Genomic DNA, 24,270 nt, shown 5'->3' with positions numbered 1-24,270 from the left:
CCCTTCTTGCCGCCCCCCGCGCCAATTATTTTTTTCCAACGATCAATGCACCCAACCCCATCCTCCCTCAACCCAACAAATTGACGAAAAAAAAATATTATCCCACCAATTAACACCCAAATGACGATTAAAAAAAAAAATTCTAATGCACGACTGATATTCGGTAAATGTCGGCGTCGGCGTCGAGGGATAGAATATTCCCCCGTTATACACATTCATATGTGTATTAGTATCGGCGTCGGCGTCGGCGAGGGGTTGGTCATGACCACCCGCGGGGGTAAAAAGGGGTGTAGGAGGAAGGGAATAAAGAAGGAAGGGGAAAGCGACGCCGAGGTCGAGGGATGGGCTGACGGGGTTAACGCCGGCATTGCTCATCCGACGCGAAAACTCCCTCGAGAAATGGAAAGAAAAAATCATGCAAAATCGTGTGGTGCCCCCCCCGCTCCCTTCCGCCCCCCCCCCTTCCCCGTTCAATAAAAAATTTCCACCAAAAATGGGGAATTGGGGAAAATCCCTCCCCCCCAATTCCCCGATCCATACCACCAATAGCTATCAATTCCATTTATTCCCCAGATCGAGTAGATCGAAGAGGATTGTGCAAAATCCCACCGGCAACCACCAAACGAAACACACGTGTGGTCAGGTACAAATCCCGGGGTAGAGAAAGCCTTACCATTCATGCGATCTGCGTCCTGAAGATCGAAAATTCTGCAATAATCACTCGCGTTTTACGAAAAATAATAATAATAATAATAATAATAAATTCCATGTACCTCATGTAATCATCGACAGACCATTGTCCAATATAAAGAGAGGGGAAAAAAAAAAAAATTTCTCAATTTTTCCCACTGTCCCCTGATTTATTGCGGATTATGGATGAGTACGTACATGTGGTATACATGTAACCCCCCCGTGCCGTTGACACCTGTCTACCTCGAGGACCTCGAGTTGTGCCGTTCCCCACCCCACTGTCCGCCCTCTACTGTGCCAGCCTCTTAACTATTTTTTCTCTGGTAAACTCTCTCTCGGCGGCCCCCGCGATGCACCCCACCCTCCACCCACCTATCAGCCCCCCTCATCCAGTCAATTCAACCACCTCCCTCCTCGCTCTTGTACACCCATTCCCCCCATTTCCAGGCGCCCGTACCCCCCCGTTTACCCCTCATCACCCCCTCGACAAACTCCCCTCCGCCCCTCCGCCCCTCCGCAACTCCACCCAACCCTCAAGCCCCCCAGACCCCTTCCCCCCAATTCCCTCCACGATGGTTCTTACTCATCTCCTCTCTATGTGTCTCTCTCCCCTCTTGAAAATGGCGAAAATACCCGAATCGAAGAGGTGGGGTAACTAGAAACACCCGGGGGGGAGGCTCAGGGGGACGGGATAAGGGGGTGGGGGAGAGGGAGGGCCAACGTTTTAACTCCCAAACTGGTTTTCGCCGTCGTTCCGCTGAAATTTCGGGACGCATTCAACACACTTTTTATTTTTATATTAAATTTACGTTTTATTTTTAGTATTTTTTTTTTGTTTCTTTTCCAATATTTATATAAGTAACAATGAAAATCACTTACAGACGATCTTTCGTAGGACCTACAATAATACCTATGCGTAATAATAATAATATTAATAAAATAACTATGATTTTTATTTTTCATTGTTTAGATTTAATTTCGTACAGCTATACCCACTGCCTTAAAGTGTTTCTCTATTTTTTTAAATAAAAAAGAAGGGATAGATGGATTTCAGGTTTCTATAATGCATAAATACAATTCTTTTGTTTGCTTCGCGCAGCGCCGTATTATTTTTTCTTTTTATTTTTTGTAACATGAGGTTTCCTTGTGGTTTCGGGCAATTCCAGAATTGGGACGGTGTGCACTTTTGGGGGTGGGGCTGTAGTCGTTTTATCGTGTCAATGGTGATGCTTTCAAGTTGTCATTTTTAAGGAGGAAAATTGGCATTTTGGAGAGGTTCTTTTATCAGTCATCGGCATGATTTATCTTTTCCTTCCGAGCTTTTTTTTTTTTACACTGGGCATGATTGATGATTGCTCCAATAAGTAAATAAATAACAATAAACTGTGAGTCATAATTATAGAGAGAATTTCGAGATATGTAAAGCCAATTGTTTACCTCTGTGAAATATTCGTAAAAAGAACTTCAAAAATTGACATCAACTGTTATTAATTCATCATTATCCTTAAATGATATCCATAACGAAGTGCTAAATAATTATATAAAATCGGTAACAAACACCAACCTCTCAACATCTCCAAATATTTACTGTTAGCAGGATCAATTACGAATTCGTGGCAAAAAAAAGTTGAACCCGTAATTGCACAAACTCACGATAAGCTCTAGGAAATAGCCCAACACACTCGTCCCCCCCGTTCCCTCTCCAACGACCAAAAAAAAAGATCTAAATAGAGCCCATCCACAACTAAAAAATTGTAAACAGAATCCCTCGGCAGGCCCAACTCCAAAAGTGCACCCGTCAGTCTGTAAAACGCACACTAGAACGCGTGCGTCATAAATGAAAAACCGTTCAACCGAATAAAGATATGGAAAAATCGTAAGACTACCCAAACAACTGTCAAAGGGCCCCACCACTGCCTCCCAAATATAACAACTCCTCCAGTTCTCCTCGATACATAATTTGTTCATAAACATATTGATTGGAGAGAGCTGCCCAGATCCCTGATAAAAAAAAAAGTCATTCCCAACGAGTTGCCAAGTAAATGCGTTCGAGACAAAAAATTTAAAGGTTGATTTACATGGACATTGATGGTCGTCTCGAATACATTTCCTTGGCAGAAAAAATCCCCTCAGTGTCATCTAAAAAGGAGAAAAAGAAAAAAAAAACAGTAAACTCGAGACCTACGCAGTCCTCCCCTTGGCCCGTTGATGATTAAACCGAAAGAACCGTCCAGACGTTCCTGGAACGGTGGATTGCCGCTAATGCTGCTGTTGATGGAGCATAGCCATTGCCCCAGTCTCAGCAGCAGTGGGAAGTACAACGGTCGACTGTTCGGTAACAGCAATCTGATGAATTTGCGCCTGCGAGCCCTGTCCCACCTGAATCTGAATCTGCTGCAGCTCAGGCACTGAATTCTGCTGCATCTCCTGACTCTGTCCTTGCGAGCCATCTGTCTGCTGTCCCTGGGTCTGGGAGTCCACTGCAGCCAGTGGATCCTCTTTAGCTCGTTTAGCAAGATGCGATCTTGCGTGTTTACGCAGATGATCCTTTCGATAAAATGCCTTGCCACACTCGGTGCACACCTCTGTCTTCTGACCCGAGTGAATGACAAAGTGCAGATTCAAGTGTTCTTTTCTCTTGAAGCCCTTCATACAGACTGAACAGATGAATGGCCTGTCTGGATTGTGCCCCAGCTTGTGCCTCTCCAGGTGCTCTTTTCGCTTCAATCCCGCACCGCAGATATCGCAGATGAATCTTCGCTCGATCTTGTGGCCAATGAGGTGCTGCTCTAGGAGCTCTTTCTCAGGGTATGCCATGTTGCACTGGGGACAGCAGAATAGAGTTGTACCATCTAGGGCTGTTACTATCGATACCTGTCCTGGCTTGGGCTTCTTGGGTTTTGGTGGTTTCTTCTTGTATTTCTTTTTTCTCTTGGGCTTTGTACCTGGCTCCTGCTCCTCAGGTACGTCTGGTATTATCTCTGTTTCACCACTACCAACTGTTATCTGGACTGTCTGCTCTGATGCTGTACTGGCAGAGGCATCGATACCATCTGCACCCAGAGGACTCGACTCTATCGTTGATTCTCGTTTTATTGTTTCAGCTGAGAACTTTAGGAAGTGATGGAGGGAGAGGGGTAGAGTATTGGCGGGAATTCGAGCGAGATAGTCAGCGACTGTTGAACCAGGGGCTGCCAGACTCTGCCAGGTAGCTGGCATTGACGTTATAAATTCTTCGCTGCTCTGGGCACCCTGACTCTTCACGGTACCTCGTTTTATCAAAGCCACTGGCGTTGTACCTTCTTTTATGTCCTCTTTCGAGTCCTCCATACCCTCGCGTAGGATCAACTCCTGAGGAATCTGCGCCACAACTGTCAAACCTTCTGGGGCACCCGGCAACTGGACTGTTTGGGGAATTGTTTGCTGGGCTGTACTCGTCACTGCTGTTGATGTACTCTGCGTTGTTTGCTCCGACCTGGAAGAACAGGAAATTTTTTTGTGATGTTTTCATTATTGGCAATTTTGAGTGAGTCTGATGAACGGAGCGAAATTTGTATAAACACATTTTTTCTAACTCTCAGTTCGCTGGGCAAAAAAGATCTTGGGGAAAATTTTACTATTTCTCTTACATTTAGAGACATTGATCAAAACAATGGAGAAATCAACGAGAAAAATTAAAAACTATTTTCATGGTTCAAATATGAAAATTGAAATGCAACTATTACTGAAAATTCAAGGAATTTGGAACAGTAAAGTTACAGTTCTTGAAAATTGTAATGTAAAATAACCCGTATGTTGCAACAATAGGCAATTATGCAAATGAACGACAAGTCGCGTTAAATTACAAATTCATAGACTTACGTTTGCGTAGTGGCAACAGTATTCTGTGGTTGCACCTGTATCTGTACCCCATCAGCCCCCTGTTGGCTATAGGCAACCGTCAGTACTGTGGCAGCACCCTGGGGAAATTGTCCCAGCGATATCGGGGCTAGATGATACTTGGGCTGATCCCCACTGTTGCCACTCTGTGATACAGCTGGATTGACCACCTGTATCTGGACGGTTTGCTGTTGCTGTGTACCATCTTTCCCAGGCACTGTTATTGGTAAAGTTATGATTTGTTGCTGCTGATTGTTGCCACCCTGGGTTGCCACCGCAAATCCATTAGGATCGACTGGCCTCAGATAGTGAACACCCCCTTCACCACCCGACAGCACCCCAACAACTTGACCCCCTGTGGTCAAATTCTGGGCAAACTTTGCTGTGGCAAATGGGTGCACTGTCCCCGTTGGCAGGGAACCTGTGGTGAAGCCTTGGAAAGGCGAGAAATTCATTTTTTCTCTTTCTTCTATGCTCCTAGAATCAAAAATGCGAAGAAAATACTCTTGAGTAATTTTTCCACTTAAAATTTGCTTAAAATTTAAATCTCATTCATCAATTCTTCCTCTACATCATTACTAGAAGTACTACAACTCCTTCCAAATTCTTAAACCAAAAATACGAAAAAAAAATCTCAACTAATCATCCCCGAATAATTCAAATCCCCTCCAACCAAAACCTACGCCTCCAATTTCCCTCAACCCCCAGTCCAAAAATTTCCCAAAATCCCTGAATACCCGAAAAAACCACCCCCTACTGAATCACCCCCCAAATTCCCCGCCAACCCCCAAACTACACTCAACCCACTAGAACCATCCAAGGTCACCCCCTTCCCCAAAAACTCCATCAACACCCCACCTACATCACTCTCCCTTTCTCCTCACTTTCCAAGGAAAAAAAAGTAACAAAAACAAAAAAACAACAAAACAAAACCAAAAACAACCTCTAAAAATCACAACCCACCACCCCCTCTCTCCTCCCACTCCCTCCCCCGATAATTCTCCTGAAACGCCGCCACCACGGCGCACCGAGTCCTCCACCACCCACCATCTCACCATCATTCGCGGTTGAGTTTTGCACGAAATAGGGAATGGGGAAGGGGGATTGAGACCCTAGTACAACGCGAGAAAAACTACATTTTAAGTGGTAACCATCCCCCTCCCCCCTTCTACCCACCCCCACCCCCTGACAACCTGGAGAAGGTGAGACAGACAATGGGGAAAACCAGACCTGGTGCTTGAAAATCAGCCTCGGGATGAATCGAGGAGGAACAAACCCAGTTCTCTCCCTGGACCCCCCCCCCCACCCTCCAGAGTGTACCACTCAGTGCCACCACCACCCAAAAACGGCGTACAACAGGGGGTAGGGGGTAGAAGTCAGCGATGACTGCCAGTCACGTATGCGAATGTTTTTTTTTTCTTTTCAACGGGTGGGAAGAAGGGGGAGGCGGGATGAGTGGATGGGTGGGGAAGGGGGAGGGGGGGGTTAGACCGACGAAGGAGCTTTTTTCAGAGTTGAAGATTTGAGTGTTGTCGAGGAGGGGGGGGTGGGGGGGCTGGTGGGAGATTTTGAGGAAGTGATGATGGGGGAAATGGTGAATATTTCGTAGGATAAAAGATGGAAAATGGAGAAGAGGCAGGAAGGAAGGAAGGAAGGGTGAACTACTCCCGGTTGCTGGCAGTGGTGGCACAGCAGTACGAAGGGTAGGGGCATGGCCAAGAAAGAAGGGATACAACTCCCATGCGATCGCCGAGGAATCAGAGGAAGGGAGAAGGCTATGTTGATAGAACATACACTTCTGTTTCGGGTGAGGGGATACCCTAGTGTCAATCCCACGCTCGTGGGTGCCCTTCAGAGTGTTACTCCGGTTAACCCATTATCCAGAGGGCAGGAGGCAATCAGGGGGGTATGTCCAGGGGAGGGGGAGGAGAATTACATATTCGTACAAGTTCATTCTTACCTTTCTACTTATTACGGGAGAAAGTGGAGTACGAAACAAGTGATAATACCGGTTGTAACACACGTTAAACACTCGATGTGGTACATTAAACACGAAATATTTGGTTTATCCGGTTATTTGTGCACTCACTCGTTCGTTGGTCTCTGATTGTTTAATTTTTATTGTAACGGGATTAATTATCGTACCGTTATTTGGGTGTTCTGGGGGAAAACCGTTGGCAATTGGCCCACGGACGTTGTCGCAGGGGACACGGTTAGAGGATCTCACTGTCTGTAATCACGCCGTGACGTATACCACTTTTGCGATATACCGCAACTAGCAACTGCGCAGTACAACCAATAAATTATTCGTGAATATCTGCGACATTGGAATTACCGAGTTATCGTGACAATCTCACCCTCAGAGACCGTTCCGATAAGGGGGAAAAAAAAAATAAAGAGATTCAAATAATTTATGAGTACACCAGAGAGACTACAGAGTTCTCAGGGCGTTGTCCGTTGCCACGTCACCACCGCCGCCATTGTGAAATGGCCAGGCGTCATACCAAATGCTCGATGAAAACCCAAGAGAATCGCCTAAACGCCATTGACTTCCACCCGCCGTCAATTGAAGAGAAAAAAAAATCTAAATAAATAAATAAATAAATAAAAACGCTACATTTGGCATTAATTTTCAGGAGAAATGTCCAGGGGGTGAGATGCCCGAAGTGTCAACCAACGGCTGACCGCCGAATGCCAACACCCGCGTCTCGTAGGTAAAAATCTGTTGTTTACACCCCCACCCAATTTTCCTGTGCAGGGGGAGAAGTGGGAAAAAAAGAAAAATTGCAGACCACGTCTCTCGTCTCCAACGAGACACGCGAAAATGAGAATCCCGGGAGAGAGTGAAGAGAGGAAAAAAGGAGAAAAAAAAAAAAATGACGCGAGCATTAAAAGCGTGTCGAGGTACAGCAGGAGAAGCCCGAGATGCTACGGAGGGGCCTGGCGTGGTGGTTCACCCACCACCACGCAATTTCCAACCCCACCAGCCTCTCAACCACTGTCCGCACCTCCAACCAACCCCACCAAAAGCCCATAGAGCCCGAGCCAGAGCGTGGAGCAACGACGAGGTCCCCGCGACGATTTTAGTGTCTTGGGGTGGGTGCTCTCGGTGGCCACCGTTTCGCTCTTTTACTCCGGATATTTGTCTCGTACCTCGTGCACACCACCATTACACAATTTTTACATCCCACCAATTATCTATCCACCGATTCACCCAGTGCTCCCATCAAGAGGGCAAACCGAAAATCGAAAAAAATAAAGAGGTAAAAGAAAAAAAAAACAGTGGAGTGACTTACCCGTGATTGGCATGAATATCAGTATTCTTTGTCGATTGATAACCAACTGGAGAGTTTTGACGTTCTCACTGCAGTAGTTGCAACGACACTGTGTTGTTTCACTCGTGAACCGCACGGAAATGACGGGTACCTAAACGCGTACACCCAAGGTGGAATAAAACCTCGACTAAACTCACTAAGTTTCTTTTATTACAAACGATTCGAATTCTTTCTGCCTCCAACGGGTGATTACGACTATTTCCTCACACCAGGGGCACCGGGTACATTTTTTTTTAAATCGACGTATTGTGAATTTTTTTTTCTCAACCGTCCTCAACGGTTTCTCCGGATAATGTGAAAAAATATGTTATTATTATTTTTTTTTTATTGTTTCACGTGTCTTAGGTGGGCTCGACACGCAGCTTGGCACTGGGCACTAAACGTGTCGACGCACTCGTGTTCTCGATTCCCTTCAAGCCGACTTTCTCATTTCTATGGGAGCGCAACAGCCAACCGACGCGCCACAAAACGGGCCTTTGAGGCGCCTTTTAGTCCGGGGGCTTTTTGTACGGTGTGCCTACGGGGGCCACTGAATTTTCACTTTGGTAAGTGTGTGTTGGGTGAAGGGGCCTTCTGTCACTTATTACTGTTGGGGGGGAGGGCACTAACACATTCAAATTGTTGGGGCTTTTCACCGGGCTTAAGGCGCAAGCGCCGTTTGCAATTTTCACGGTTGGCGTTCGAGTCGCGGATTTCCCGCGATTTTTTTTTTTTTTTCTTTATTTCTCACCCTTTGGTTCGGCGGGACGATTTTTCTCCGGGGATTTGCCCTCGTCGACGGTCAGTCGTTGACTCGGGATGGGATAGGGAAGCGGGGAAGTTGAATTGGAGTAACGGGACTCTTTGGCTAGTGGCGACGGGAACGAGACGAACGCACTCTCACGGGGTTTATCGGGTTGGAATGTTTTGATCGTTCTTTCGGTTACTCGGGAGGGGATTCGGGGTGTTTTTTCTTTATTACTACGTTTTTTGAAGACAATCGCTGTTATCGGGTATTGGAATTTTTCAATTTGCCTCGGGAAGTCATTTACTAATTGGCTTTATTAGATTTTTTATTTGACGCAGGATTGTTCTTCCACGAGGATCGAAATGTTAATGAATTAATTGAACTAAACAATTGTTTTATTGAAAACTCAACCCAAAAGTCATTACAGATTATTTCAACATTATTTTTTATATTGTTAAAAAAATGAAGAAATTGCGGTTTCCCTGCTCTTCAGGGTGCAATTGATTCTGCTTTTATTCTGTTTGAAATGCAAGTAAATCTGGAATATTAAGCATTTGTTGACAATTCAGAATTACGAAATGGTGATTTTTTTATGATCCACGGATTCGCACGTATTTACTTGGATAATAAAATTTTTGGAGCTACTGGAAATGAAAAATTGAAGGGAATTCTTGTCTGAAATGTGACATTAAGGGATTTTTCTTTGGTTTTTATACAGGGATAAAATATTTTTTTCTCGGAGAAATCTATTCCGAATGAACTAGTCTTTCGGTGAAAATTTATGAGAATCAAGTTGCAGTAGACATTGATAAATTGCACAACAAAAATTTTGACAAGAAATAGATTTCCTTTAGTTCAAACAATGTTTATTCCACGAAAAAAAACCCTCGGAACATGAATTATTTACAGGGAAGCCGAGGATAATACCGAGGACACTCATTCAAAATTGTTTATCAATTTTTACCGTTTTTCTGTTTAAATAAACATAAATAGATAAATTAAGTATTTAGCAGTCAGTCGATTGACTCCCAAATGAGTGTTTTTAAAATTAAAAAATATAAATAGTCCAAACAAATTGCTAATAATAATGTAAATCATCGAATGGGCTAAAAATTCTAATTGATCATACTTCAATGATTTTTAGTCTGAAATTAATTACGTCGTCAAACACGTAAAAAATGATTTGTTTAAACCATAAATTTGATATTAAATTCGATAATAGTTAAATAACTTTCGATAAGGCGCTTATTATTTTAGACACTCATTCTGTGATCTAAGAAAGACAATATTAAGTACTATTACACCAATTTAAATAAAAATACGTGGACATTACCCTAGACTCCCCTAATTACTTAACTATAATACCAATTCCTCACCTGCAAATTCTGCCACAAATAAAGAATTGCCATCATAGAAAAGAGAGAAATAAAATTTATTTAATTGAATACCATAATTCATGCTAAATTACAATAATTATAATAATTTTATTCCTGAGCCACCGCTCACATCGAATAATCGAGGAAATGCGTTGAAATGAATGTAACAGATGAGTTTCTCATCCTTCGAGGATTAAAGATCGTAATTGACACGTCTGTGCATTCGTTCGACGTAGAGGGAATACAGGAGTTTGTTGTTCTCGTAGTAGTATGGATTTTCGGAGGGGCTGAGGTCAGGCTGATAATCCAGGGGTACGAAGTTATTCTGGGTTGCATTGCTGAAACCATCGGAGGACGACGAGCTCTGCGAGGGCTCCGAGTGATTTGGAGAGGGCACGAAGTTGCGGTTTGACCATTCAGCATCTGCTATTGGCTCCGTGGGCACCTCGCATAGTTTTCCCAGATTGTTTATGTGCAGATTGTTTATCCTTTTCGATAAGGGGGTGAATTCACTGCTCTCGTCTTCAATACTGCGCCCTCGTTTCCTGTAGTATTTTCATTTAATCAATTTAGTCAAGCATGAATTCGAAATTAATTTGTTCATTAATTAGTCAAGAGAACGAAGAGACAAGAATCCAATGCAACGAATTTATATATAATAATAATTATTAATATGTTTATATGTCTCTTAATGAATAGTTGTTCAATTATTCCGTGGTTCATCACTATTTGATAAATAAAGGAATGAAATTTGATGTTAATTACTGTATTTCATTTGTCAAGACCTTTACAGATTGTGGAATGTTAATATCAGAGATAGAAAAAAGTTATTCTATTTTTTTTCAAACGATTTTTCAATAGTAAAATACTGCCGCCAAGTGGTAAAGTAGGATAAGGCCATTTTTTTCGAGGCCAGTTATTACTTCATTTCTCGAAATTGAAGGAACATAATGATATTTTTATCCATACCTTTTTTGCAGCTCTCATCTTTTTCTAGATAAAATCTTTATGCAAAAGGTTCGTTATGTTCTTTCAATTCCTAGATAATGGCTGAAAACTGCCTTAAAAAAGATGCACTCATCCTAGTTTACCACTTTGCTACTGGATATATCTCGATATTTTTCCACCAGATCACGTGAACCCAATGGATATAAACAATATCAACTGGAAAAGTACTCGTGAATATATGAAAAACAGGGAATTGAAGTGTGTATGAGAAAACATTGTAAAGAAGAACGGAAAATCCAATCTGGTGTATGGTCTCAGAAACAGGATAGGACCCATATCTATTTCAACACGTCACGATCATTTCCATAGTCTGATTCAGACTAACGTGACGTAGACTGCACACTTAGCAATTATTCTCAGATGTCAACAGCTCACGGAATTGTTTACGAAAGACAATTATATATCTTCAACTCATGTCTCTCCTGAAATTTATTCAAACCAGTCTCGAACTATGATTTTTTTCATTAGGTGTGAACTGTAGAGAAAAAAAACAAAGGGCCATTGTCCTGTTCTTCAACAAACGAAAAATTCATAATAAATAAATTGATTTTTAAGGTTATAGTGTATAACTGACCTGTTGGCCTGCGTCATCTTGCCAAAAATCGTCGGTGAGTTGAATATATCAGGCTGAAAGTCCCCTTGCATCCATGCTCCCTTCAATTGTCTCCCAAGATCATGAGTGTCAGATAATGAATTAGATGTAGTCTGATGCTCATTGAATCCTGATGGCCGTGAATCGTTGACAACAGGTACAAGAAGCTGAATTATTTATCGAGAAGTCGAAGGGGTGTCCTGTCAATTGTCGATGGAGCAAGCGTCATCCCCAGAACCCCAGGGCGCACTCATATTTTTTACTTCGAGTTCTCTCTCAACAGCACGATTTTGACAACGTCTCTTCAGCTTCTTATTTTCTCGATGCTAGAGGAGCTTGAGTGTCTCACCAGAGGGCTAAATTGTTGGGAATAGGTAACATCTACCTCTTTGACATCATCAGCTGCATCAACAGCTGAGGTTTTATCTGTTGGGGGAGAATTATTTTGCCTTTGAAAGTTTTTCGGGCAGATGGCGGCACTCGAGAGGATACCGTGGACAGGTTTTTACTCCAGGTTCGAACCGATGATTCACGATGAAGGGGGAATTTACTCACGATGTATGAAACATTCGAAGGACGATGCGTCACTTAATACTGTGATGAGTCATGGTTCAACGTATGACGAGGATGTAGACATATGTGCGTTCATTCATCGAATCGTGTGGGAAAGAAATTCTGGATTTTAATGTGCCGTTCTCTAGAGCACTTTAAGCATTTTTCCCAACATTCCACGGTTTTTTTCTACCATCGACTTTCACAATCGATCGATTCATTGTTGATTCTGTTGTTTTTCTGCTTTTGATGCCTTAACTCCGGGATTTTTTATGCACACACAAATAATTTTGAGTGACTTTTAAAAAATTTGGATGTGTCGAAAAGGTTCAGCGTTTTTTACCACCTAGTTTAGCACGTTACAATGATTTTGTTTTATGTATAAAAGTGTTTTGAACAATTGTAAATTGAATTTTTGATAGAGGCAAATTTTGTAATATTTGAACGGAACGATTTTTAGAGTGGGAAGCCCTTGAATTTCTCATGTTTGAAGAGCTTCCCTCCGGAAGCAGAAGGCGTGACAACAATACTTGGATAAGAATTGTATCCGAAACCGCAAACACTGGGTGAACCCTCGATTTTCCTCCAACTGATAAACAGAAATATCTCCATCCTATCACTAATGACTGTACCTCCTCAACCCCAGTTAATTACCCGAAAATTAATCAACAATTAATATGTCGTACCAAAATCAGACACTGAAATCCCAAATTCTTTCAAGAAAACGGCATAGTCAACGGTTTATAAAATATAATTATCTCATTTAGGGGTTGAAATAAAAATAAAAAATAATGATACATTTTGTATTTTCATGTCAACCTTTAAAAAAATAATTTTATTTCAGTAACCTTTGACTATGTCTCATCTCTGAAAAGGGGAATGATTGTGAAGATATTAATGTTTTTGGTCAGAACTAATTTAAAGTACATCCGCAGGGACTTATACTCGTTAATAATTTCGCAATATGGCAGACACTATTTGAACTGTCTATTGTTGGGTACGATAAAAAAAAACATTACCAAAATTTAAAGAACTCTTACTTTGACAAACCACGAAATTTCGATATTTAGGAATGCACATTTCAAACACGGGTGTTGAAATTCTTCTGAGAATATTTTCTTCGAAATTTTGAGACTAGTTTCTGCATGTACTTAATAACAGCTAATCCAAATTTAGGGTGTCTCGTATATTTCTCTGCGTTTGTTTGAACTTTTCGAAAAAACATAAATCTTGAGGAAAATCGCATGAGCATTTGAAAATTATTAATGAAACTTCATGAGTCATAAAATAACGATAAAATGATAAAAAAACTTTACCGAAATTTCTAAAAATAGATACATCACAAATTTCTGAGTCATTGAATAATGATCCATGATTTTTGAGAAATTGACAAAAAACAAAAAATAAAAAGATATCGGCAGTAACTCGTCAAATAAAACCTTATATGGCAATGTTTGAGGGACGGATGTCTGCTGAATGCATTGAGAATGGCAAAAATCGTAGGTGCGGATGGAATACTGCCCTTCAATAGAATCTAAATCCGCCTCGCCTTGCCACCGAGGTCTCGCCCAGCTGATCTACTTCTGGAATGACAATTCCAGAAGGCGTGGAATCTAATCGACCGAATAATTGTCCGATTAATTCTCTAATGGCGTTTCATCATGTGTCCTCTGAGTATCGCATTTCATCCTTAACCCTGAGAAAAAAATAATTTTTTGAGAAGTGCATCTTCACTTGCATGAGCTGATACACAAAAATGTCAAATTTCAAAAACGATATCTTGCAGGGAGAGAAAAAAACTAATCAAGAGATTTTGTACTTCTCCAACAAAATTATGAACATTTGACGATTGGATTTTTTTGTTATTCCTCTTAACTCTCATTTAATTTCGCGAAATTCACGCCTGAGGAAAATTAAGGAAAACCTAGTCAATTGGGTAGACAGTTCTTTCACTGAATTTCCATGGAATTATTCAAGAATTTCTAGAAAGTTCACTAGAAATCCAGTAGAACCCAATTATCTAGTGTCTTTTCACTAGAATTGAGGTATTTGTCTGCATTTAAATTTTCCGACTAGTGAATAGAATGAAAATTCCCTTATTTAGAATCTAGGGGTTTTCAAATTAAGCGATTGTTCCATGGAGTAAAAATTATTTTTTTTCTGTTAAACGTTCCCAATCCGGTGGGACTTGAATTTTTTGGTGAAATTTCCCCGGAAATAGGGGCCGTACGGTACCCAAACGTCTTCATTATCGTATTTGCTACAGAGTAGTTATCAGAAATTCGATAAAATTACTCTTAATGGTTACGAGAATTTAAAACAGTTGGGTATCGTATGAGAGGACTTGGCCTCAATCGTAAGACCGACCTTGATTCTCCACACGCAGTGAAAAGTTGTCTCGACTCAATTAAAACCAAGTCACGATGTCAATGACTTTTGCTGCGATTTATTTCCCTTATTACGGTGTGTTGCCTTATCATCACTTAATTTCCAACGAAAATTGCAAAAAAATTGAAATCCTTGGGGGGATGTGATAGGCATGTCCCAAAAAAAAATCAATTTTTCACCAAAATTTGCCTCGTACCAAAAAAAAGACGAGTCCTTGAAGAGTATTCTTAAACATGAAATCGCCCAATTATATTTTGGATTTTCATTTTCAGAGTTTTTTTAAGGCTTTCATTACAAAAATCGATTTTTTTTGCGTATTTTGATAGTCTATATTTTTATATTTTCATAAATAATGTACTAAAATTTAAAGGGTGTATCTCTATTGATTTTTTCACTACTTTTTATTAAGAAAATTGTGTACGTATTGACTGTTCCCGCACAAAAATATCCTAAAAATACTAAACCATTAGATGCAGTATTTTAAAAAGAGAAAATTCGAAAACGAAAGAACAAATTTGCTGTAAAAGATGACGAGTATTCGCGAAAGCATGAATTATCGCAATTAATTAATTTAATTACAGGAAGATTTATGTGAATAAGTGGGAATTCCCTGGAGACACCAGAAAAATATAATAAAATATAATAAAATAAAATAAATAAATAATAAAATATAATATAATAAAATATAATAAAAATATATATAGAAAAATATCCTAAGAATGCTAAACCATTAGATGCAGTATTTTAAAAAGAGAAAATCCGAAAACGAAAGAACAAATTTGCAGTAAAAGATGACGAGTATTCGCGAAAGCATGAATTATCGCAATTAATTGATTTAATTACAGGAAGATTTATGTGAATAAGTAGGAATTCCCTGGAGACACCAGAATCTCATCTAGTGGAAGACTTTTTTATTTCAATATAAGAATATTTTTCTTTTCTCTCGTATACCCTTTCGGGTTTTTACGGTTAGTTGGTTCCCTTCCCACCCCCCCAACCCCCTGTACCGCATTTGCTTGAAGGGAGGGAAAAACCTCATCTGAGGGAAAAAACCTGCCCAGGTACAGTCGTCCTTTTGACAGGACTACCGCTCGGCAGTGGAACCGTGAGATCAGAGCGCTATAAATTTTTGACCGCCGGTGCCCGGGATCGAACCCGGATCTCTGGCATGCTAGTCTAGCACTCTAACCGCACGGCCACTACCGTCGGTATATAAGAATATATTACTAGTGAATTGATAAAAAATCGGGTGACTTGGCTCTCAGTTTTTGGAAAAAATCTTGGAAACTAAGAGAGATAGCGGGATTTTGGTAATATAATTTGTTATAGCTCTCAATTAGCTCTACAAAAAATGATTGAATAAAAATTGAGTTATCTCTCATCGTTTCGAAGATATTTTTGAAAGAATGAAGTGCTGGAACGAAACGCCAGATTTACCTTCCTTCACCACTCCACTGAAGATATTTTCTAGCATCAACTAAATCTTTATCATCAAAAACAGTTTTTCTGGGTTTATTCTCGAGACTTGTGAATTCTGGAATGTGAATTCGAATATATTCCTCGCATCCATGGGTTTCAAGGTAGTGTGATGACGAATCAATGAGAACTGGTCGGCCCTGGACTGCTATCAGTATAACGGACTGACAGGTGGCAAATGTTTTCGTTATTTTTTTTCCATACAAATAGAGCTCTGTTTGCGATGATTACCTCAGGTGCAGGGATTTCCTGTCTCACTTGGACAATCTTCAATGGAATGTCCAAGAATTTCCCCACAAAACTTGTAATTCTACCGCCAAGTTATAAACATGGATAAGTGCATTTTTTAAAAAACCCGTTTTTAGCTCATTACTCGAAATTCAACGAAGATAATCATATATTCATATACAACTTTTTTGTAGCTCTCTTTTTTTTCTGTAAAAAATGTTCAGGCCAAAAATTCGATATGTTTTGTCTTTCAATTTCTAAAGTCAATTACTTTAAATTGAATTTTATTAACTGAAGTCAATGGATTCTGAAGTCATGTATTTTCATTCAACAATGGAGAAAGGATATATGAATATATGTATATTATATAATATGTATAATAGTTAATATTAGTTGTATATAATGTATGATAATATATTATAATATATTATTATTATATTTGATGATATCTATGCATGGTAAATATATATTTTTTTAATTAGCAGTTTTTAAAAAGTGAACGAGTGCTGAAAACGATTTTATGGGGATTATTTTCGATTGAAGACAGCACACCTGAAAATCTCGATTGAATCAATATTAACTGTCAATTATTGACAGATTAGTATTCTTTCAAGCCCCACGTTCCATTCGATTTCATCGCACGTGAGATGGATTTCCTTATTATGGTAGGTTCTATCCACTTCCTGGACGATTTTTCTGTTCTAAAGACACCAATTGAAATTCCGACTATTAATATTGTTATCCTTATTATTTTGCTCATCCATAAATTTGCTTGGTCATATCAGATTAGTTCAGCGAAAAATAATCTTCAGATGATACTAGATTTCTCTCTCGTATAAATATGAAAAAAATTATTTTGAAGATGGAAGGCTTATCAACATCAATATTGACTCGATTGATAATAAAAAATAATCATTTTCAGAGCTAGAAAATGTTAAATTCATATCGTCTTTACGTATTTACAATTTTTTTACGTACAATTGTTTAAGATAAATACACTGATCGGAATTATTATTAGTTGATTTGTTTTTTGGTTTTATCGGCTGAGATTGCAGCGATAAAAACCAGTCTATAGATGATTGTAAAATAAACGTCAACATGAAAAACCATTATTATGTCATTCCCGTGACAAGTAATGATTTTTTAAATGACAACGAATTAGATCATAATTTATCTGTTCTCATTGACTTACTCTGAACATTTTCCCGAGATAATTGTCAACAGCTTAATAACAAACGCACGTAATTACCCAAAAATTCTGTAAAAATGAAAAACATGTCTTTCCATAATTTCTGGGTCACCTAGAATTTTTTATTAATTATAATTTATTGGAATTGATGTAATTCTTTTATTAAACTGTAGATATGATTACAATTGGTCATTCTTTTGTTGGTTCCACACTTGAGATTGAGTAGTAAAGAAAAATCTTCAGTTGGGGACCTGAAATCTGAATTTTTATACGTATTCTATATTCTGAACACGTGATTCTCATAGTTAAACCCCTGTGAGATGTAAAGATCCAAAAAAGTCATTAAATTCCAGGGAGTGTCCCACATTCATCCGCCCTGGGGAAAGAAAATTCTCAGTATTAACTCACAATGTTTAAATAAAAAAAGAACGTACAGTATGAGTTGCGATGAAACAATAAAATTGCAATTAGAAATTCATAATTAATTATTCCTGTGGATTTAATTGTATTTATTAGAATATTTTTAGGATTATTTCTTCTATTGAAATTTCAACTGATAATTTCATTCAATTTAATCACTCGGTATTTAACTGGTGATTTTTTGATAATCATATGTCTTGTCCATTTATGCAACAGATAACTGTTGAATCGAGGTAACTACTGAATGAAATTGACAGATTGGATTGAAGAAATTATTACCGGTATTTTCCCCTTTTTCAAGGGTTTTATCAATTTCTGAGAAATGCTGGATAGAATTGACGGGCGCGAACAATATTGTTCATAACATTTATTATTATTCAATGTCTCTTGAAATTTTATTAGTGTGACAGAATTTTCCAACTTTTTCCGTAAACTTCTGCTAAAATTCCCAAAAATTTTGGGGAGACCCGGGCAAAATGAGACAGAGAATGAAATAGAATGCGTGAAGGAGGATGAATCAGGTTTAATGGGCGACGAGGGGAAAATCGATCCGTTAGTCCACATTTCACTTTTTCTACAATTTCATTACACTTGACTGATAAAAAATGTTAAATTCTCATATAAGGAATTTTACAAATCAGAAGCGAAAAATGAGCGATTCAAGTTAAATAGCGGATTTTTTGAGAATGTTGAAAAATTAAAAAAGTAAGAATACAACAGTATAATTAAAAGGATAAATTAAATCCACAAAAAAGCACTGGGACAGTTTTAGATTATCGCCAACATTTTTTGGCGGAAAAAAAATTATTGGAATGACTTAAAAACAATTTTCTGCAAGTGTTCCAATTGCCCAGGTGTCCAAAAATTTTAAACAACCAAAAATTTGGAGAAATATACGGGTGACTAGGAAAATTAATGAGTCATTAATTAATCATAAAACCTGAAAAGGTTTATTTTTTCACGTCAAACTGACTTTCCAGAAATTGACAAAAAACCTGAAAAATGAGGAAATATCGGATTTTTCGGATAGAACACATGCAAATGGAATGCACTAAATAATTATTTGTAATATTATTATTGGTTGCTTCTTGAGCGCAGACGCTCCCTTCGGTTTAATATTTTCTCCTTTTGGTTTCTTATTTAGGGCGTAGCCACGCCTGCACCGACGCTCGCCCAGGGTTCATTCAACCTGCGACCTACACGACATTGAACTTGGCGAATCGATTTCAACTCTGGGAGTTGAAACAGCCAACCTATAACCCGACCTCACGATTACCGACAGACCGTTCACCAGGATCGCCATTTATTATCGACATTTCATCAACTGCAATTGAAAAAATTCTGTTATCAAATGAATTGTCGTTGAGCCTGTTATCATTTCGTTGTTAATCTCCAAGATCTCCAAATTAACTTGATTTGATAATCAATATCAGATATCTTCTTCAAGATAATAATTTAATAACAAGAATAATTGATCTCTTTTTACCCAAATGTTTCGTCTTTAGAAATTCTTTAGAATGCCCGAAAACTAAAATAATTTTATCAATTAGTGGTATTATTTGAAAAAATAAAAATAATTCTCTGTAAAATCTTCTCGGTCGAAATTATCAAAGTCATGTTCGATTTTTTGGATTGACATAAAAAATTTTATTATCCATAAAAAAGGAGATAATAAGGTGAGAAAATTGTACATAAAATTGAATTGACTATTTATCAGAACCAGACGTATCAACTCGTTAATCACTGCATAGCATTGGCCCTGATCAACTTTCTGCCTCTTACGCATTTAAAAAATTAATTACTAATCAGCTCCTTCAACCACAGAATAACGACTTGATTTCTACTTACTAATCGACCACTAAAACGAGAAACTCCGAAAAAACGGTACTGAAATTGGGATGCATACATTATTCAGAAAAAGAGCCTAGGAAGTGTGAATAATTACTATAACCCATTTCTAGAGTTTTCAAGTCACAGTTAGTTAATATTCACTTGAAGAAATGCTAGAAATTTAGAATTATCGAATAGAATAACGGAATTTAGAAATAAACATTAATAAAATGAAACAAAAATAAAATAAAATGAAAAAAATAAAAAATAAATAAATGAATAAAATTTTTTAAAACTTTAAAAAGCTGGAATTTTTGAAAAGTGAACAATAAATTCTGTAAATTGTAAAAAATTATTGTCAAAGAAGGAAGAATTTCGTAAATCGAAAAATTAAAAAAAATTCTATAATTATTGAAAGTACATCCTCTAAGTTTCCGTCGCGTAAGACTCCAACCTAATGAACCTGTCCTGCAAACCCGATGGCCTATACATTTTATTTATAAAGCCCTGACCTTGAAGAAGCCGAATAAGGGACCGTACCCCGCGGAATGCCCGTCCTTGCATAAGGCCCCGTTCCGCCATTGGCATCACGATCCGGCGATTACACGCAATGCGTAATGTCAGATGTTGAATTAGTCATCACTTAGTCACCATTTATTTTGGCACTATTTCGCCCCTAGATTATAGATATCCTCGGTACAACAGCCGCTGCGGAATAAATTAATTAGCGCAGACGATGAGGGTAACAGGCCAACTTCTCCACTATTCCCCTCTTCGAGGAATATCTCTAAATCTACGAGGTATATCGAATTTTTTCATAGAACAACTTTTGTACAACGCAATGAGATAAACAAAAACAGTTTTTAGGAAAAATTCGCTATCCCTCTTTGATTTCGAGATATTACGCGAAAACATTCCTGCTGAATCCATCCGTGACCTGTGGAACTTTCATCGACGTTTCGTAGAATATCTCTGAATCTAATGGAGATAGCAAAATTAATGTCAAAATGTATTTTGTAGAGAGAAATCAGGACTACAAAAGAGGTCTAGACCATAATTTCGATATCTCTGTTAGATTTAGAGGTATGAATCGAACACTCGGTAATTTCTTATGAGTTGGGATGTAAATGCATGAGGGTTAATTAGGAGTAGGAGTTATTGGATTTTAATGAAGAAAACATGCAATGGAAAAATATGCTGGGCGTGTCTGGTATGCTCTCATGGCGTAAGTGACGTACCACCCCCCGTTTTCATTTCAATCAATACTATGAGGCATCCGCAAAGGAAACTGTGGACCAGTGAGGTTCAATGCACGAAATACTGGCTAGACGTGGCAAATCGTTGACCTTCAGATCCTTCGCCCTATTTTCACCTGAAATGTTGGAATTTTTTATTTACCCCTGGGGTCGTCTTTTATCAGAGAAAAATAGCTTTTATACGTGCCATAAACGTTCGATACACGCAATCAACTATCGTTGCCGCAGAGATAACAGAATTGGAGAATTGATACTCGTGGTATCAGTTCCAGGTATCAATGGAAAGCTAACGCAATTCAGGGTATCCTAGTAATTTTTTTTCTAAAATCCTTGGATACTTTCTCAAGTGGACAATCCGATTTTTTTCATGTCCTTACGTGTTATTTCAGTCAAACGTTTCAAGTTATAAAAAGGATAAACAATTTTTAAATGATTAAAAAGATTGTAATAGTATGAGGAAGTTTTGGTGAAGTGATTACAAAATTTCAATTTTTCAAAACCATTTGTGATTTTTTTTTATGTCAAGACTAATATGTCTATTTAGACTTCATTAGAAATCGATTTAATGCTGTTGAAAATTTCTTGGAATTTCAATGACAAAGTCACCTAATTTTATAATTTAATGAGTTTGAATTCAATTTCAATTAGCGGAAAATTTCAGAAAATTGGGTTTATCATGTGAAATTATTATTGTTTTTTTTATCTCAACAGAGTGAAAATTGCAAGGAAATTACTGTTTGAATTTTCAACATTTTTACGATTTTTCACTATCATGTTTTAAAATATCGAAGAAATTAAATAATTCATCAATAAAAAATTGTCAAAAATTTCAGGATTTTTAACAGAAATAATTTAAATGAATTCTATCTAAAAAATGCGGTCAGATTTCGTGAAGGAAAGTAAATCAACAGATTTGATGATTGAGATGAAAAAAAATTCTGGAATAGTTCCGACAAAACTGTAAAAGGTACTGAGATGTGAATGAATCCATCGATGACTCAGGATCGAAGGAAAAATCACGGAATAGATTTTTCCCGGATTGAAAACGTCATCTGGAGGAATGGGTGTTTTAACAGGATGATTCTATCTGGGCCGGGAGCATGCGTCATGTATTATCGGCGACATTCTCAATGACTTATCACGGATGAATGTTGAAAAAGTATGCGTTCGGGGGCTTGAAATGATGATAAGGCTGTTATTCCATTGAAAGTCTCTCATCGAAGAGTTAAGATGCACTAATAGCGTTAGGCTTGCAGACGGGTCGTGTCCTCGGCCTTGAAACTATTTTCAGAAACGGTCCCAATGACTGAGGCCTAGACTGCAAACGGAGGCTTGTGGAATTGACTGCCTATGTTTCCACGGATGATTTACTCCCCCATGTCAACTGCAAAAATAAGTCTCTCATAAATTTTAAAAGTGAACTAATTACACTTTTGAGTACAAAGTCATTAACTTCTTGATTTTTCTTGAATATCTCCAAAACGGAGGGAGACAGACTAATTTTCGTTATGACCTTTTTCGTAGTTCTCAATTAGCTCTATGAAAAAGGTCTTCATAAAAATTAAGCTATCTTGTTTAAATCATGAGATATCTCCGAAAAACCGAAGAGGTAAGGTATTATTTGGCTTTACTCATCGTCGCTGCTGGGAAAAGTGCCGACAATACCGGAAACTCATGTTTGTAAACGGATATTTTTTTTTAATTACAAACTTACGAGTGCTGTCTCATTGCTAGTAAAGATAATAGGGTTTTCTACAGTTTTTTTTTCGAAATTCGGTCATTATTCTTGGAATTCATTAAAGTTCTATTAAGAAAATTGATGATCTGTGCATCACCTTTTTACGCTTTCATTTTTTTTCATTTGATTCTTAATTCTTCGCAATGAGTCTATCATTATTATCACATAAAATATAATGGTTACACTAATTTACAAAAATCCAAATCGTCTGAAAAAAAAAGAAATTTAGATTGAACAGAAAAAATCTATGGTAATTGCATCGTCTAATTGGTATTCCGTCATCCTATCCATTTCTTAGTTGCCTCCACTTAGACATGTCCAAGGAAAGTCCGGAAAATGCTGAGTTGTTGTGAAAAGAAGCAGGCCTGACCATTGGGCAAATATTCCCATTTAAAACTCATAAACCATCCGTATGACGTACCTCTCAACGAATTCCTCGTAGAAATTCATCAACGGATTCCGTTAAATGACATAAAATTTTAGAAAATTTTAAAAAATCAGTTTAAAAAATCAATTTTAAGATGAAATCACAAATTGTTTACGATTTTTTCACAATTAAATGATGACGTTTTGAAACATCTGGAGTGATTTCCGCAAATTCTGTCAGACTTAATATTATGACGTATTCCATATTTTTTAATAACACAAAATGTAAAAAATATCTAATTCTGATATTTTTTATATTATCTCTCATAAAATATCGCGGAGGGTCAGGAACAAAGGAATAGCGACGAATTCCCTGGAATATTACGGCATTACATGACCTAGTTGCTCCAATCCGCTGCGATTTATTCTCAATTTCCGACGAGCTATAACAAATTATGACAAATCTTTCCGTACAAAATTAGTCATGTAATACCAAATTCATTTTGCCTATAATTGTTTCATCGAAAAATTTCGCAATAAACGAAAGATAGCACGTCAGACGCATTTACTTGCCACCAGTAAATCTACATGCATAATTTCATAAAACATGTTAATGCCAAACATATTTTCTGGTAATCAATAAATATACTTTTAATATACTCATAAAATTTAGATAATTCATTCTTCTTCTCAGTGTATTCGTCGTAATTTCTGCTCCAAAAAGAAAATAAAATTGATAATTTTCGATGAACTAGGGAGATGATTAGGGAGAATCTGTCAACAGAATGGATGAAGGGTTAATTAAACAGAGTTACCAGGTGGTGGTATTTTTGAAACCGTTTATTTATTTTACCCATTCCTGATGAATTTCATAAAATCGATAACGCGATTGATTGTCGCTTTAACAATGGACGTTATTGATCATCATTGAGATAATTGAAACAACTACGATGTACACTGGGGAAAAAATGTCTTCATCCAAATATATTAACATTCCACCAGTAAATCAGTAGAAATACTTCCACAAGACATGACAATGCCAAATATATTTTCAGGTAATCAGTAACTATGGCCGTGTAAACTTACCCTGAGAAAAAAATATCTCTTTATCCTGTAAAGAGCTATTTTTTTCTCAACGTAGGATGCACCCAATTCCCAGAAAATGAAAAAGAATTATTCAAAAATACCACCACCCGGCATCTCTGAACATGCATTAACCT

The 24,270-nt window shown here is 38.1% G+C and overlaps 3 protein-coding genes across 5 annotated transcripts in view; all 3 read right to left on the bottom strand.

Annotated features, from left to right (window-relative positions):
• LOC105265534 (zinc finger and BTB domain-containing protein 49) overlaps positions 1-806 on the bottom strand; it is a 6,754-nt gene extending 5,948 nt beyond the window's left edge. Inside the window, exon 1 of one of the 2 annotated variants that reach the window (XM_011303079.1) lies at positions 774-806. The gene's annotated coding sequence lies outside the window, so the exon portion shown is untranslated. Of the gene's footprint in view, positions 1-673; positions 732-773 lie in introns of those variants that run through there. The other variant, XM_011303078.1, reaches the window with a different exon arrangement.
• Positions 807-1,625: 819 nt separating this feature from the next.
• On the bottom strand, positions 1,626-8,252 carry LOC105265533 (zinc finger protein 398). 2 transcript variants are annotated; one of them, XM_011303075.1, is made up of 3 exons: positions 7,866-8,252; positions 4,552-5,046; positions 1,626-4,165 (listed from the first exon to the last, which is right to left on the bottom strand). In XM_011303075.1, exons 2-3 carry the CDS (start codon positions 5,022-5,024, stop codon positions 2,950-2,952), a joined length of 1,689 nt encoding a protein of 562 aa, XP_011301377.1. In that variant the 5' UTR covers positions 5,025-5,046; positions 7,866-8,252; the 3' UTR covers positions 1,626-2,949. The 2 variants fall into 2 exon arrangements, with proteins under 2 accessions (XP_011301377.1, XP_011301378.1); XM_011303076.1 differs by lacking the exon at positions 7,866-8,252 and adding an exon at positions 6,530-7,196.
• A 1,520-nt stretch (positions 8,253-9,772) lies between these two features.
• LOC105265532 (uncharacterized) lies at positions 9,773-11,951 on the bottom strand. The gene is made up of 2 exons (XM_011303074.1): positions 11,590-11,951; positions 9,773-10,552 (listed from the first exon to the last, which is right to left on the bottom strand). The coding sequence occupies exons 1-2, from the start codon at positions 11,658-11,660 to the stop codon at positions 10,201-10,203; spliced, it is 423 nt and encodes a 140-aa protein (XP_011301376.1). The 5' UTR covers positions 11,661-11,951; the 3' UTR covers positions 9,773-10,200.
• Positions 11,952-24,270: the final 12,319 nt, after the last annotated feature.

This window comes from Fopius arisanus, unplaced genomic scaffold, assembly GCF_000806365.1.
Source record: "Fopius arisanus strain USDA-PBARC FA_bdor unplaced genomic scaffold, ASM80636v1 scaffold00030, whole genome shotgun sequence".
Taxonomy (NCBI): domain Eukaryota; kingdom Metazoa; phylum Arthropoda; class Insecta; order Hymenoptera; family Braconidae; genus Fopius; species Fopius arisanus.
This window is presented reverse-complemented; position numbering and strand designations above follow the sequence as displayed.

Excerpts from the sequence above, each read along its gene's own strand:
- LOC105265533 (XM_011303075.1), bottom strand. The coding sequence starts at position 5,024 with ATGAATTTCTCGCCTTTCCAAGGCTTCACCACAGGTTCCCTGCCAACG. Across the intron at positions 4,166-4,551 it reads ACTGTTGCCACTACGCAAAC|GTCGGAGCAAACAACGCAGA; the intron begins GTAAGTCTATGA and ends CTGTTCTTCCAG.
- LOC105265532 (XM_011303074.1), bottom strand. The coding sequence starts at position 11,660 with ATGCAAGGGGACTTTCAGCCTGATATATTCAACTCACCGACGATTTTT. Across the intron at positions 10,553-11,589 it reads AAGATGACGCAGGCCAACAG|GAAACGAGGGCGCAGTATTG; the intron begins GTCAGTTATACA and ends AAAATACTACAG.